We start from the raw sequence: 15,065 nt of genomic DNA, 5'->3' as shown, positions 1-15,065 counted from the left end.
AGCATCTCTACGATCGTCTCCATGGGAGAATAGCAGCCTGCATTGCTGCGAAAGGTGGATATACACTGTACTAGTGCCGACATTGTGCAAGCTCTGTTGCCTGTGTCTATGTGCCTGTGGTTCTGTCAGTGTGATCATGTGATGTATCTGACCCCAGGAATGTGTCAATAAAGTTTCCACTTCCTGGGACAATGAATTCACGGTGTTCTTATTTCAATTTCCAGGAGTGTATTTCAATTGGTCTGTGGCTTTTAGGATTGCATTTACATACGCATACTGGTCGCCAGCTGTGGGTGTAGATCTAGAGTTTCTTGTTTGTATGTCTACAAGATGCTAAACTTCATAAAAGTAAGCACCATAAAAGAAGAAAATATATTCAAACATAACTGTGATTTTCACTCCCATGACACTAAGGAGAAGCATGATCTGCATGTCGATAAAGTAAGTACAAACATTTGTAGGGGACGAGTGTATCATACTGGCATTACATTGTATAACGACATACCATTCTATCCGAAATAGATACAAAATTTACATAAATTTAGAGTGAAACTGAAAGAGTACTTGCTGACCATTGTCCTATTCTATTTCTGAGTTTCTGGAACACCAAGAAAACATTGTGTAATTGATCGTAAACTACTCTTAGTCATTCTATTCTTTCAATTATCTGATTGTTTTCATAACTATGTTACCAATATTCAACGTGCAGTGAATTCTTTTTATAAATCGAGGTATGTATAAAGTTGTATGTGCTGGTTCTATATGAAATTTGGATTACCTATATCGTTTGAACAATCTATGTACTAAATCACATTGTACAGCAGGAATAACGAAATACAAATATAATCCACCACCAGGTCGTCTTCAATCAGTTTTTCCATTCTTCCGCGAAAAATGGTGTCACCATTTTGCAATGACTTATCAAACTGATACCAGTATCGGTAGTTCGGGTATATTTATAGCTGTCAGCACCAGCCGTTTGGAGGAACAGTTATTATTTTCTTCTCTAATGTTTGATACATCAAGGTTAATTACTGCATCAACAATCTAAAAACTTTTCGCAGAGTCTAATGGTCGTTTAGCTTACTTCCTGAAGTTTGTTCTTATTTTAACGTTTGAAAAAAGTCTTCCTTCGAAGATACAGGGTAGCGCTCGCTGTACTTAGTGAGCAAGGATCCATAGAAATGATTCTTAATTTTCGTGTTTTTATATTCATCCAACTTAAACTTCCCACAACGTCGGCAGTGATCTGGAAAGATACCTGGCAGGATGTGAGTGACTGGCCAGAATATTGTCAGTACTGGATGCAGACTTCTTAGGTAAAGCAATATATTTCAAAATGCAGACTTCTTAGGTAAAGCAATATATTTCAAAACATTGTGATGTGCTCGATATTGTTGCACTACTTGTCAACGTAGTTCGTACACGTGCTGCAATAATAAACATCTAGCCATATTGAGCAATAATGTTAATGTTATAGGGACCGTTTAAAGGTCGCACTGCTAGAGACGCCGAGCTTTGTTCCGCTCTTGCAACAATGCCAAAATTGAAATTGGCACCAAGCTATTGTAAGATCCTGTGCGAAGGAAAGAGAAAAAAACTGATCGGCAGTTTTTAGGTTAAAGACTAATGAAATGCAAAAAGTAAGTCTCAACATTTGTAACTCAAAAGAAAAGCAGTTTATTTCTTGCATCTTGTGCGCAGTTTGCAAGCAAGTATTTCTAACACAGAGTGACCGGGTTCGTGAGCTGCTAAAACACTCTTGTACGAAGTATTATGCTTTCGCCAACAGGGTGAGTTTTTATGTAGTTTGAAAAACTTAATTTGTGACGTGTGCCTTAGATTTCCGATCGCTGTAATCGTATTTCATCCTGTATATCTTGTGAACTTCCTGTCATAGACTCAAAGTCTCCTTTATGATTTTTTATCCGGGTTGAATGAGTTTGAAAATAACATTATCAGACCTTCTGCTTGCTAAATCGAAATTTGTCTTGTGTCAGTAGGAAATATATACTCATTATCGGTGTCATTTTTATTTTATTGGTCCAGTTTGAGCTGCTACGTACACAAGTTGTATATCAGATAGACGAACCGATCATATGACAGATCATCATAGTACGCTACAAATTTTATTTTGTTAATTCTAACCATTTACTAGGTATACATTTTAAATAGTACAGATTTAAAAAAAATTGAACGTCGATGTCGAAATTTCGTGTCTTTGTACCATCATAAATGATTTAGGTACCGTACATTTTTAGTAATTTTCGCCACCCCGGTAAAGTGCTTCTTGTGTTGGGGCTGTAGGTTTCTTTATTTTATTGCTTTATTACTGTTTCTCAGATCTGTCTAAAGATAGTCGTTTGTAAACCGTCTTTTGGAAACCGTGTAAACCCAAAAATATTAAGTCTGGGCAGGCTGGTTATTTACGTGGAATCCACATTCATATTTATTCACCTTTAAACATTTTGTAACATGTAATCGGCGTCGTGTAATTAAAGTAACAGATACATTGTATACATCTATATGTACATATATTTGACAAGACAAATTGCTAGCATAATATTATATTTCATATTTTGTAATATGTACTCCTTTCACAAAATGTACCATCAAAATTCAATATCATGTATTGCTTTGTCTCGAAATTCTTGAACTGTATAAATACTTTGCTTTTTATCCATTTTGCTACTTTTACTTTAAATTTATCCATGGGCATATCGTGTGCGCTTTGGGTAATTTGTTGAAACTTGTGGTTGCGAGATACTTAAACTGCAGTGAATTTTTGATAGCATGGCAAACGGGATGTCAATTGTATGTCCATTTCTTGTATTATGTGAATGCATTGCCATCCGAAGGTCAGAGTTAAATTTTCTTTAGCATATATCAGACAACTGTAAATATGCAAGCCAGTCATTATATTTCATTCTTTAAAATTCTACCTGCGTGCTGCATGAGTGTCTGGGTGATAGTCTTACAAGGCATCTGATTGTTTTTTTTCCATTTAAACACAGTCTTTGAAACTGGGCAGTTTCCTGATAGTATAATCCCATAAGCGAGATGAGAGTGGAAGAAGACAAAGTATGCATATAGCAGGAGTGATCTACTAACAGAGCCTGACTGTTTTTCATGTTTGGGTGCATTCAAATTAAATTTATTAGTATGTATATGTAATAAATTTGCCTGAAACCAGCTGGTACATCTGTCCATTGCTATTGTTACATTATTCTGTGATTCATCCAAGTTGTTTCCCTGAGTAATTAGCATTGTATCGTCTGTATACAGTGCTGTGTCACAAGGTAATGAAGAAGGCAAATTGTTTATGTAGACTGCAAAAAGAAATGGTCCAGGTACGGAGCCCTGTGGTACTACTGGCAAGGAATTGGATCTTTTTTCATTCATAGCCACTATTTGTTTTCTGTTGCATAAATAAGATTGTAATAGTTGAAGAGCACTCTCCCCTATTCCGTAATACTGTAGCTTTCTTATAATAATATTATGGGAGACAGTATTGAATGCTTTATTAAGGTCCAACAGTCTCACACTAATTATGGATTTATTTTCAAAGGAGTCGTATACTTTAGTGACAATGCTCTCTGCTGCCTTCACAGTTGAGAGACCAGTTCAGAACCCATACTGTGATGTGCAAGGTTGATGTTTAAGAAAGTTACAAATAGCCATGACAAGAGTTCTTTGTGACCTAGGGCCTAAATAATTTTTTTCATAGGATTGAGTTTCACTAGAAGCTTATTGGATATGTAATATGTGTAGACCTATTTTTTATAAATTTGTCTGAATTACTGTTGACATGCGTGGTCTATGTTTTAGCACTCATTAAGCATAGCAAATTCTCAAAAGCTTTGTTCAAGAAAGTTTACAAGAGAGTTCTGTATTAAGTTTTTTTTCCTTTAACCTTAATTGGTGATATCTGATGATGGTAACAGCAAAAATGGTGTAATAAATGGAACATGAACTGGTTTATTGATGTATGGAATACATAATGCTGGAGCAAAATGCATATATCTCATTGGTGAGGGTGTAAGTACTGTCATGGCATAAGTATGTATTACGTCTCCTCGCAAGAAAGAACATTTTAACTGCCATCTTTTACATTAGTAAAACTTCAGAAGTTGATGTAACTCTTGAAGATTCAGTCTATTTCACTTTTTAATAAGTCTGTTATATGTAGATTATGAAACAGTCCTGGAATCCTCACACATTTTCTCATTATTATCACTTGAGACACTCATGCTTGCCATAACTGTTTAGCGATCTGTTCAGAGACAGTGATCTGACGGCTCACATCTCAGTTGTGAGCTACTTCTAATGAGTTGAAAATCTTCAGGAACATCAGTTCTGGTTTGAAGAATGCATCTGTTGGTCAAATACACTGAGCTTTCCATCGAATATTTTAAACACTAATGATATCGGGGCCTTTGCTAGTCTCAGAACTTCTTCTCCTTGTTAGTTTTTATTGCCAAACTGTATTCTAATTTTGTCATCTGCCTGTGGAGTATTTATAGATCTTATAAGTTGATGTACACAGGTCTTTTGCTGGTGTCTCAAATTTTTCAATTCTTGGTTAACTTTTTGCTTAAATTCAATTCAATTCAATTCAATTTATTAGCGTCCTTGTAGTACATCATCGAAATGATATAGGACTTGTCAATAAACATTACAATTTAAAATACATATACATGAAAATTTGTAATTGAATTTACTTGTCACTTAGACATTACAATTTTAATAGAACTTTTAGAACATTAACATAAAAATATACAAGTAGGATAACAATGAAAAAAATAATAATAATAATAATAATAATGCCCATGGTTACATAATTCTACTGGAGACAGGGAAACAAGATTCCTTCTTACACCAAAACCATTTGATTAGTGTGTTTCTTCACCTGGAAAAAGTGTACAACACCACTTGGACGTACAGTACCTTCACCAACTACATGACTGGGTACTTCCTGGATGTCTGCCACTTCTTATCCAGTCGTTCCTCAAGGACCAGTGCTTTCAGTATCATGTTGACGATGCCTTGTCTGGAAATTTGGAAATGTGTGGTAATGTCTTATGGGACCAAACTACTTAGGTCATCGGTCCCTAAGCCTACACACTACTTAATATAACTTAAACTGACTTACACTATCGACAACATGCACACCCACGCCCAAGTTAGGCGCAGGAACCGCACGGACCATGACAAGGCGCCTCAGACCATGAGGCTACCCCAGGCAGCAGTGCCTTGTCTGATTTCTCTGGTCAGGAGAGTGGGTTCCCCCAAGGCAGTGTGCTCAGTGTCACATTGTTTGCAATTGCTATCAATGGCCAGTGGCATCTCCTCTACAGTCAGGAGCTCTGTTAGATGCTTTATGTTTATGGTTGACTTTGCAACATCCTACTCTTCCTTTGAACTTACAGTGACAACAAGACTACAACAGCTGGCAATCTGTAGGCAGGGAGCTTAATCCAATAAAAGTGGTTTTATGTTCTCACCAGTGAAGAGTATGTGTGTCAGTTATAATCTTTCTCATTGAACTTTTAACCATCCAGAACTCACAAGGAGGACAGATGTTAGACACTGTCCACCATGAAGGCATTTGGATGTCGACTGGGGCTTTTAGACCAGCCCAGTCCATAATCTGTGTGCAGAGATAGGTGAACTATCAGTTTGAATTTAATGACATGTTCTTCTGACTGTATAGGCCCTGTGTTGCCTCAGCCACTTGCATTTTCTGTGGCAGTCTACCCCAACTTTGAGTGGCTGTTCAGGAATTGGCCGCATGCGACCAAGCCATTCAGGATACGTTCTACTGACTGTCTGGAGAATCTAGATATATCATCCCTTTGAATAGTTAGCCAGGGATGGAACAGATTGCTGCCTTTGTGTCTTCAGAGGCCCAAAGTAATTTTAAGCTTAAAGCAGTACAAGAAAACTTGCAGTGCAGATTACACTTTTACAAATGTGCTTTCTTCAGTTATAAGTACATGCCACAGTTTTATCATTGTTTACAAAGACAGTTTCCAGCAAGAGAATGCCCTCAGTTGTGCAGCTGTTTACCCTGATAGGGTTTTCAAACTTGGCTTTCCAGAATAACAGACAGATTATGATGTGGACTTACATGGCATTATGATGGCACTAGAGTGGATTTACAGGCATCTCAGTACGAGGTCTCTTGTCTGTTCTAATTCACTCTGTGCCTGTGCACTGCAAGCAGTCCACCAAATGTATTCAGTAGACAGTTTGATTCAGCTCATAATGTGATGCCTTACTGTGGCTCCAACACTGTGGCAAGGAGATTATCTTTTGCTGGGTACCTAGACACACTGCATTGCACTGAAATGACATAGCTGACAAAGCAGCCAAAGAAGTGTTGTTGCACATCGATGTGCCCTCCCCTTGCAAACTGTCATCTCATTACCTGTCAGACAAATCATGCCTCATTGGGAACGTGATAGGTTGGATGTGACTGAAAACAAACTGTGGTCACTCAAATTGACCACACAGGCATGGTGGACTTCATGCTAGCCTCACCAACATAAGGCAGTGCCACTCAACTGGCTGCGCAATGGACATAGCCCTATAATACATGGTTTTTTCCTCCAGCAGAAGGCTCCACCACTCTGTGAAGTTTGTGTTGTGCCACTTTTGGTTCAGCATATTTTGGCTACATGTGTCTTATGTACTGACAGCAGAGCAGCTCTCAGTTTGACTGGAAATCTGTCCACCATCCTCACTGACAATGGCACCAGTGTTACATGGGCTCTGAAATTTTGTGAACTGTCGGCCCCCACCCCTAAAGTACTGTAGAGGGGAGGCAGATTTTAATGCAGTATAAACTACTTTGCATGTGGGGGGTGGCCTTTGTCGCCCCCTTCCCCCTCCCCCACTTTCCAAGAGAGTGGCATGCTGACATTTGGTCAGCGTGCTGCTACTAATGATAATGATGAGTGCTCTGCATCCAAAATCATTAACATTGTTATTTATTTTGCCTTTTTTTCAGTCTGTTCAATATCTGATTACATTTTTTTCACATTTATCCATGAAAATAAAGACTGTGGATGTTACAGTATTCATACATACACAACTGTTATTCACACGCCAAAAGGAGCATAATGTGAGCAGAATCTGAACATCCCTTTGTGACTTGAGTAAATAAATAACTTTTTCTGCTCTTTCATAAATCACAGGAACTGTGCATAACTTGGTGAACTATCACGGTGTATAAGAAGGATGTGTAGTAAGGGTTGGCTGTTACAGAGGAAATCTTTCACTCTGCTGCAGAGTGCACATCGCTGAAACTTTCTGGTGGATGAAAACTGTGTCTACAATGAGATTTCCATCTGGCCCTTTGCCTTTTGTTCAGATTTTAATCTTGAGACAGCACATGTTTTAATGCACAAGAAGTTTCAGTGTAAGATAAATCTGCAGCAGAGTGAAAGAATTGTTTACAAGAAGGAATTTCATAAAATATGAAATTTGCAGAGAAATATCCAGACAATAGAAAAGAAAGATCAGTTCACCTATTGTTTTATATTACAGAATACATACAAAGAATGGGGTATTCACATTGAAGAATGCAAAACATCCTTTAAAAATCCCAGGTTCTTGTGTATTAAAAATTATTATTTGAACAATGAAAGGAATAGAGGTAAAAGCTCACCACATAGTTACGGCATTGAGTAGGCAGTAAGCACATAAACAAGACTGAAAATCTGAAGTGGGCATGGTCACAAACCGACTAACAACCAGAATGAATGCCCATCTCCAAACTATGGCTAAGAACAGAGTTCACCGCCCAATGACAAAAAGAAAGAAACATAGCCCGTGCCATCTGAATCTTCCCACCTCAGTACCAGCTTCTCTGAACTAAACAGATGGGAATTACATCTTTTGATCTGCTCACATCCTCACCTCAGCCTCCTTGTCCCACACCTGCCCCATGACTCCACACCTCCCACTTTCAACTCCTCTACCCTCACACTCTCCTGGACTCTTCTTCCTCTGTTTGTTTCTGCCTCCAAATTGTTTCCCCTACAGTGTACTTCAGTCATAGCTCCTCTTGCCTGCACCAGAGTGAACTCACCAGTGCCCCATTTCTATCCCATGCACTAACTGCCTATCCTTTCCAGTCTTCATCCATTGTTCCAACAAACCCCTTGTCCTCTCTGCCTCCTCCTCCCCATCACCCACTCAATCTGACAGGACTCATCATTCTTGTGTAGCAGCGGAGCCATTATAATGTAGCTGTAATCCCACCCACCCAACCAACCAACCCCTCCCTTCTGTCTGTCTCTCTCTCTCTCTCTCTCTCTCACACACACACAGACACACACAAACACACACATAAACACAATCTTGTTTATCGGCCTATTGATTGCTGAACACCTCCATCATAGGGGTGTCATCTTAACCCTAATCATTAGAATTTCCAATTACCTTAAAAATATAATTTGAATTTTCCATTTAATTTAATCTGTTATACTCAGGAATTAGAAAAACAGTAAATAATCCAGACACTTTATTAATCACACTAATAAAGTTACTAAAATAAGTCACTTAATATGTATGAAATCAAGATGCATTTTATTGCATTATGAAAAAAGGATGATGCTCTGTATTCCTTTAATGACCCACCAGGAGAGAGATCTTTAACAATATCTTAGTGGGTTTTGTTTTAAATGAAATTGTTCAGGTATGTAAAAAGAGCCAACAAATGTTGCTACTCACCATATAGTGGAGATGCTGAGCCACTATGTGATGAGTAGCAACTTTTCTTCTCATAATATTGTTACATTCCATCCTGGATTTTCCATTGTTTGAATCAACAAATGTTTTAGCAAAGAACAGCAGCTGAAGTGAATTGCACCTATTTGTTACAGCACTGAAAACAAATAACAGTCACAAATGTTTATCTGCTAATATTGATAGTTTACAGATGTATACTGCACTGGGAGAGAGTCCCACACACTAACCTTTTGTAGTCTGTACACTGACCCACATACAACATCACCCGTTATCTGCCTCTTTTTTTATCACCCTTCCCCTCTTGTTTTTCTCCCTCTCCCTCCTCCTATACTAGGAGCGCCGTTCCGTCAAGGTATGCAGTAGACGCTCTGTAGAATTTTCAGTTACTGTTATTTTTATTGAGCCCTGCAATAGACCTTGTGATTCTTAACTGTGGCAAACATTCTTCTTTATTCTTCCTACCCCAGTTGTGCTTCATCATAGGGTTATATATGTATTTTTCTTTTTTGTATTCATTTAACTCCAGGGCACATGATTTAGCTGTTACGAGTAGAGAGAGAGGGACAGAGAAAAATGGACATTCCATAGCTATATACGTTTTACATCTCATTGAGATAGATGTTTTAAGTATTGTTAGTTTATCTTAACAATTTTTGCTCGCTTAGTTTTCTACATGTACATCTACTCTTGGTGAAAACTGTGAAGTGGTAAGTGAAGGGTCATTTTTACTGTCCATATGTTAAAATTTTTTCCTGTTCATGATTGACTGCTTCTACACCCATGTGTTACCTGTTGTTTGCCGAATTTATCTTCACAGTCTCTTTGAGATATGTACATAGGCAGCCTGCGAAAAAGTTCTAGTTTCTGCCCTAACAAAAAATGTGTAATAACTGAAATAAAAGTTGGTTGCAAATATGTGCATCATATGACTGACTCTAGTTGTGACTCATTAACCTTGTAGTAAAAGATGACAGACGTCTAGGTATTGCGAAGTGCAGAATGTTGCATTTCTCTACACTGAGAATTAATTTACATTCTTCACATGTGTCAGATATTTTGTCAAGCTCTAACCATATATCATTGCATTTTCTTCCCAGATAGAATGCCTTCATAAGATAACTGCATCATTTGCAAAAAGTATAACATTGTCATTAATACTATCAGTCTAGCCATTAATGTATAACACGAATAGCAATGGTCCTATTACATTCACCTGGAGTGTACCAGACATCACTTTATTGGCTGTAGATGAGTCTCAGTCCAGGATAACATTTGGCATTCTGCCTGTTTAGAAATTTTATATCTGTTTGCAAACATTATTATGGATACCATAGGAGCATATTTTCTTTAGAAGGCGTATATGTAGTAGTCAAAAGCTTTTTAAATGTCTGGAAACATTGATTCAACATGATTTCCTCTATCCACGGAAGTGAGGATATCATGTGTAAAGAGTGTGAGTTAAGTTTCAAATTATCATTGTTTTTGGAATGTGTGCTACTTTCCATGGAGAATCTTATTTTGTTCAAACAGATCTTATTGTTTGAACTCACAATATATGATCATTCATACTGTAAGTGATGCATAGACCTGTGCAACAAACATGCAGTTCCTATGATCGATGATTCCTAATTTTACGAGGTGGGTGGCTAGCCAGAAACAAAGTACAGAGCATAGTGGAAGTCATTTTGAGCATGCACAAATAGTCCAGGGAGCAATCTGAATAGAAAAGTTTGAGCTTAGACAAGTTCAATCACTCTACTATCAGTGGGGTATATTGAAGGGCCCGCATCTCGTGGTCATGCGGTAGCGTTCTCGCTTCCCACGCCCGGGTTTCCGGGTTCGATTCCCGGCGGGGTCAGAGAATTTCTCTGCCTCGTGATGGCTGGGTGTTGTGTGCTGTCCTTAGGTTAGTTAGGTTTAAGTAGTTCTAAGTTCTAGAGGACTGATGACCATAGATGTTAAGTCCCATAGTGCTCAGAGCCATTTTTATATTGAAGGATTCAGGGAATGGTAAGAAATGCTGAACAAGTGCTGGGCTGTGGTATTTACAGACACTGTTATGACCTTTCCTTCATATTGAGATTCAGGTAGGGCTGGGAATCCGAATCACTGCCAAATTCTAAAGTGGTGTTCATTATCATGATAATGACATCTTATAATACCTGCTGGACCTCAGTGCCATTTGACATTATTTTAGTCAGCAGCATTGAAATGAAGTTCCTTTTGTTGGTTCACTTAATTAAAAAAAAATCTTTTAAAACTGTAATGGCTGCTGTTGTGGAGAAGACTAATTTTGTGGGTAAAACCTGCTGCTTTGGTAGTAGCTGTCACTAGGATACCCATCAATATCTGAAGTGTGTTTCCCACACTGTCCATATGGATCATGCACAATAATTAGAAATGTGGGTGATACTCCATACAACTTTATGTACAAGGTATCCATCATTAATTACTGCACATTTGCTGATCCCAAGGTCTAATTCTTCCTATATTGGAAAGAAAGCTACCTTTGTCCCCTAACAGATATTGTCCAAAGTGAAGAGGTGCATCAGACAGGGTGGAAGCTCACGTGTGAACATTTCTCTAAGGTTGTCTTCTGATTCTTTGGCAATGCAAACTTGTTGGAAGAGAGTAAGAGGACTGATGGTACTTTTTTTGTCTGCAATATTCAGGCCATGTGGAACTTAGGTTAGAGTAACTACCTTATTCTTTCGTTTCCTTAGTTTCAAAGAATAGTGGATGTTCAGAGAACCCCGATTACATGACTTGGCCTTGTGTCTATATGTTATCCGTATATTCCTGAACATAATTCACTGAATATATCTATTTGTTCACAGGTTTGCTAGAGGTATAGTACATACAACCTCCATTGAGACAGCACACTACTCTTTATGCATTGACCATGAGGTTGCCTTCCACAACTCTTCATTGCTGTTATTAGGACATGTTCTATGGTTGTGTGTGATCCGATGCTCGACCAGAATTTTTCCATATGAGAAGTAATGAAGTAGTATTCAGTCATGAATTTGTGAAATTTCTGATGATCCATATTGTCTTTTAGGCTGACTGTGCCCTTGTAATACAGGTGTGCTCTCATAACATAGCTCAAACGACCTGCTGCATGGAATCAGGGAATTATTTCTTTCACACAATCAGTGGTGGGTTCCAGTTCAATGTTCATTTAGCTTTAGTGAAGTTCTTCATAAGGGCACATATGCAGAAGTACTGAATCTGTTGCACAGCTGTAGTACCACAGGACTACGCCGAGAAGTCCCATTTTAGAGAACAGCTCAGGCAGTGGTGGAGGGTGGTGACCCCTTTGGGTCTTCCAAGGATGTCACTTCATCTGATCAGCCAACTCTCATGAAATAAACATTCCATTTACGGAGGTGGGAGGGACTAACTGTGGTTAATAAATGTTAACTGGTGGCTGCAAATACCATTAAAAGTTTTTTAAAAAATGTTAAAGATATAATGATGAAAGTTGAATTTTTGTAGGTTTTGATAATTTCAGAAATTCGCCATTCCTTTAAAACTCTGCACTGTGGTAAGTATCTGGTGTTAAAAGGTGTTAAACCAGTGCATATTGTAGAAAATGAAATGCTCTACAACAAAGCATGCACATAATGGAAAGAATTTATAGAGAAAAAAACTAAAAAAAGTTACCTCCAACTTCCTGCAGCATTCTTAAGGTCAAAAATGGACTTTGTAGCCTTTACCCAATGTAACTCATATGTATGAGGTCTGTTCAAAAAACTCTGGAAGATTTGTAATTTCTCACCAATGGTGTGTCGGAGCGAAATGCAGTTGGCATCCCTGTACAGACCTGTGTTTAATGTGCAACTGCCGGAAGTTTCAGTGTTGTATGTCTGTTAGTTATTGCTCAGTTCTGTACTGAGTAGGATGTTGTGTCACACAGTTTGTGAAGATCGAGATGGATGATTTAGAGGAGCGATGCGGCTGCATTAAATTTTGCATGAAACTCAAGTAAACCTTTACAGTGACACAGCAGATGATGCAGAAGGCCTATGGTGATGGGTGGTTAAGCCATGCTCAGTGTTACAAATGGTTCACACAGTTTAAAAATGTCTGAACAGAAGTTAAAGATGGCCCTCGTTCAGGATACCCTTTGAAGTCTACACATGACGTTCATGTCAGGAATGTCAATGAAATTGTGCTGCCAATTGAACACTGACTGTTCGAGAGGTTGCAGAAGAATTTAACATTTCAGTTGGATCATCTCATGAAATCCTCACACAGCATCTTGGAATGCATTGTGTTACCACCAAGTTTGCCCATGGCTCATGAGTCAAGACCAGAAAGACCTTTGTTCACAATCTGTGAAGAGCTTTTGGATTGCACATATGATAATGACATGTTCCTTAGGAGAATCATAACTGGTGATGAGACATGGGCCTACAGTTATGGTGTTGTGAGACCAACGTTCAATCTTCACAGTGGGTCAGGAAAGGGTCTGCAGGACAAAAAAAGGTCATTAGGTCAGGTCAAATGACAAAGCCATGCTGATAGTTTTCTTTGACTTTGAAAGACTAATTCATCATGACTTTGTGCCACAGGGACAAACTGTTAATCAGTGGTACTATCGGGATGTGTTGCAACACCTCCATGGAAATGTGAGAAGGAGATGACCTGAAATGTGGTAAGACAAAACCTGGCTCTTGCATTGCAGTAATGTACCCACACTTTCGTACCTGTTGGTGCGAGACTATTGCACGGAAAATGAAATCACTGTGCTGCCTTATCCTCCATACTCTCCAGACATGGTCCGTGCACATTTTTTTTTTATTTCCAAAGTTGAAAACCCTGTTGAAAGGATCAAGATTTGCAATAATAGATGAGATAAAAGGAAATTTGCAGACTGCACTTCATGCGATCCAGCAAGAGCCCTACCAAGACTGATGCTGGAAGGGGAACCGACTTTGGGAGTGATGTATCAATTGGGGAGGGTAGTATTTCGAAGGAGACGGTGCACAGCAAGTAAAAGTGTAGAAAAATGTTGTGGACGAAGTTCTGGAATTTTTTGAACAGGCCTCGTACACTGCAAGCAACACAGGAAATCAAGGTGAAATTCAGAAAAGGAACTGAAATTCAGGAAGTAGAAATGGAAACTTTTAAATTCGTAGTTGGGTCAGATAAGCTTTTGAAGTGCATTGCTACAGGAAAATGCTGAAGATTAGATGAGTAGATGAAATAACTAATGATGTGGTATGGTGAGGAAAAAACGAAGATTATGACAGAAATTAAATTGAAGAACGGTTTGACTGATTCTTAGGGCACAATCTGAGGCACGGAGGAGTTATCAATTTGGTAATTAAAGGAAATGTGGCTGGTAAAAGAAATTGTAGGGGGAGACCAAGGTTTGACTGCAATAAGTATAGTCAAATGAATTACCCAAGCCAGATTGGTATCGACTGAGGAGCCAGACAAAACATGTCCCACAACATACAGCAGGGAAGGCTCTAGGGGCATAGTGAAGCCAGCTTGCATAGGGGGGTAAACCTAATACAAATTCCCTACATTGCTCTAGGCAAATGCCGGGATGGTTCCTTTGAAAGGGCACGGCCGACTTCCTTCCCCGTCCTTCCCTAATCTGATGAGACCGATGACCTCGCTGTTTGGTCTCTTCCCCCAAACAATCCAATCCAATCTTAATACAAATCCTGGACCCCGAGGTTAGGGATTGGGCTCGAGTCTAACACTCTCTTCCTGTAAAAGAAGTAACGTTACGAAAACCCAAAGAGCAGAAGCCGGACAGATTGATAGACGATGACATGGCATGGATCTTGGACAATGAATGGTTAAAAAGTTGAAAACTGATCTTTTAATTAGTACCTGGATTTTTCAATCTTTATATAGTCCAGGCTCTCTAAAGAAGCTATTAGACCAGCAGGGGAAGCTCAAGGAGAGTATTATTGCCATCCAAGAAATTCGATGGACAGGGAGTGGGGTATTGGAAAAAAAAGAGGTCCCTATGTTCTATAGCTGTGATGATAATAGACAAGAGTTTGGTACAGGTTTCCTTGTTCATAAAGATCTGAAACAGGTGGTGATGAATTTTACACCCATTAATCCAAGGCTATCACTAATTAGAATTAAAGGAAGATTCCTTAATTGTGGTATAATTAATGGACATGCACCAACTGAAGAATCTATTGAAGACCTAAAAGGTAATTTCTTTGATGCCCTTGAAAAAGCTTATGATAAATGTCCAAGGAATGACATCAAGATCGTGCTGAGTGATTTTATTGCACAACTTGGAAGAGAAGACATGTTCCAGCCCTTAATTG

General features: G+C 38.7%; 1 protein-coding gene across 3 annotated transcripts in view; it reads left to right on the top strand.

Annotated features, from left to right (window-relative positions):
• The first annotated feature begins 1,491 nt into the window (after positions 1-1,491).
• Positions 1,492-15,065, top strand: part of LOC124560006 — a 57,520-nt gene continuing 43,946 nt past the window's right edge. Inside the window, exon 1 of one of the 3 annotated variants that reach the window (XM_047130938.1) lies at positions 1,492-1,643. Coding sequence is in view for 1 of the 3 variants with exons in the window: in XM_047130924.1 (XP_046986880.1) it covers positions 1,635-1,793 (159 nt within the window). In the remaining 2 variants the exon portion in view is untranslated. Of the gene's footprint in view, positions 1,794-15,065 lie in introns of all 3 variants that reach the window. The other 2 variants (XM_047130924.1, XM_047130976.1) reach the window with 2 other exon arrangements.

Source organism: Schistocerca americana, chromosome 1, assembly GCF_021461395.2.
Source record: "Schistocerca americana isolate TAMUIC-IGC-003095 chromosome 1, iqSchAmer2.1, whole genome shotgun sequence".
NCBI lineage: Eukaryota > Metazoa > Arthropoda > Insecta > Orthoptera > Acrididae > Schistocerca > Schistocerca americana.
The sequence above is the reverse complement of the archived record's forward strand: the minus strand, read 5'-3'. Positions and strand labels throughout refer to the sequence as shown.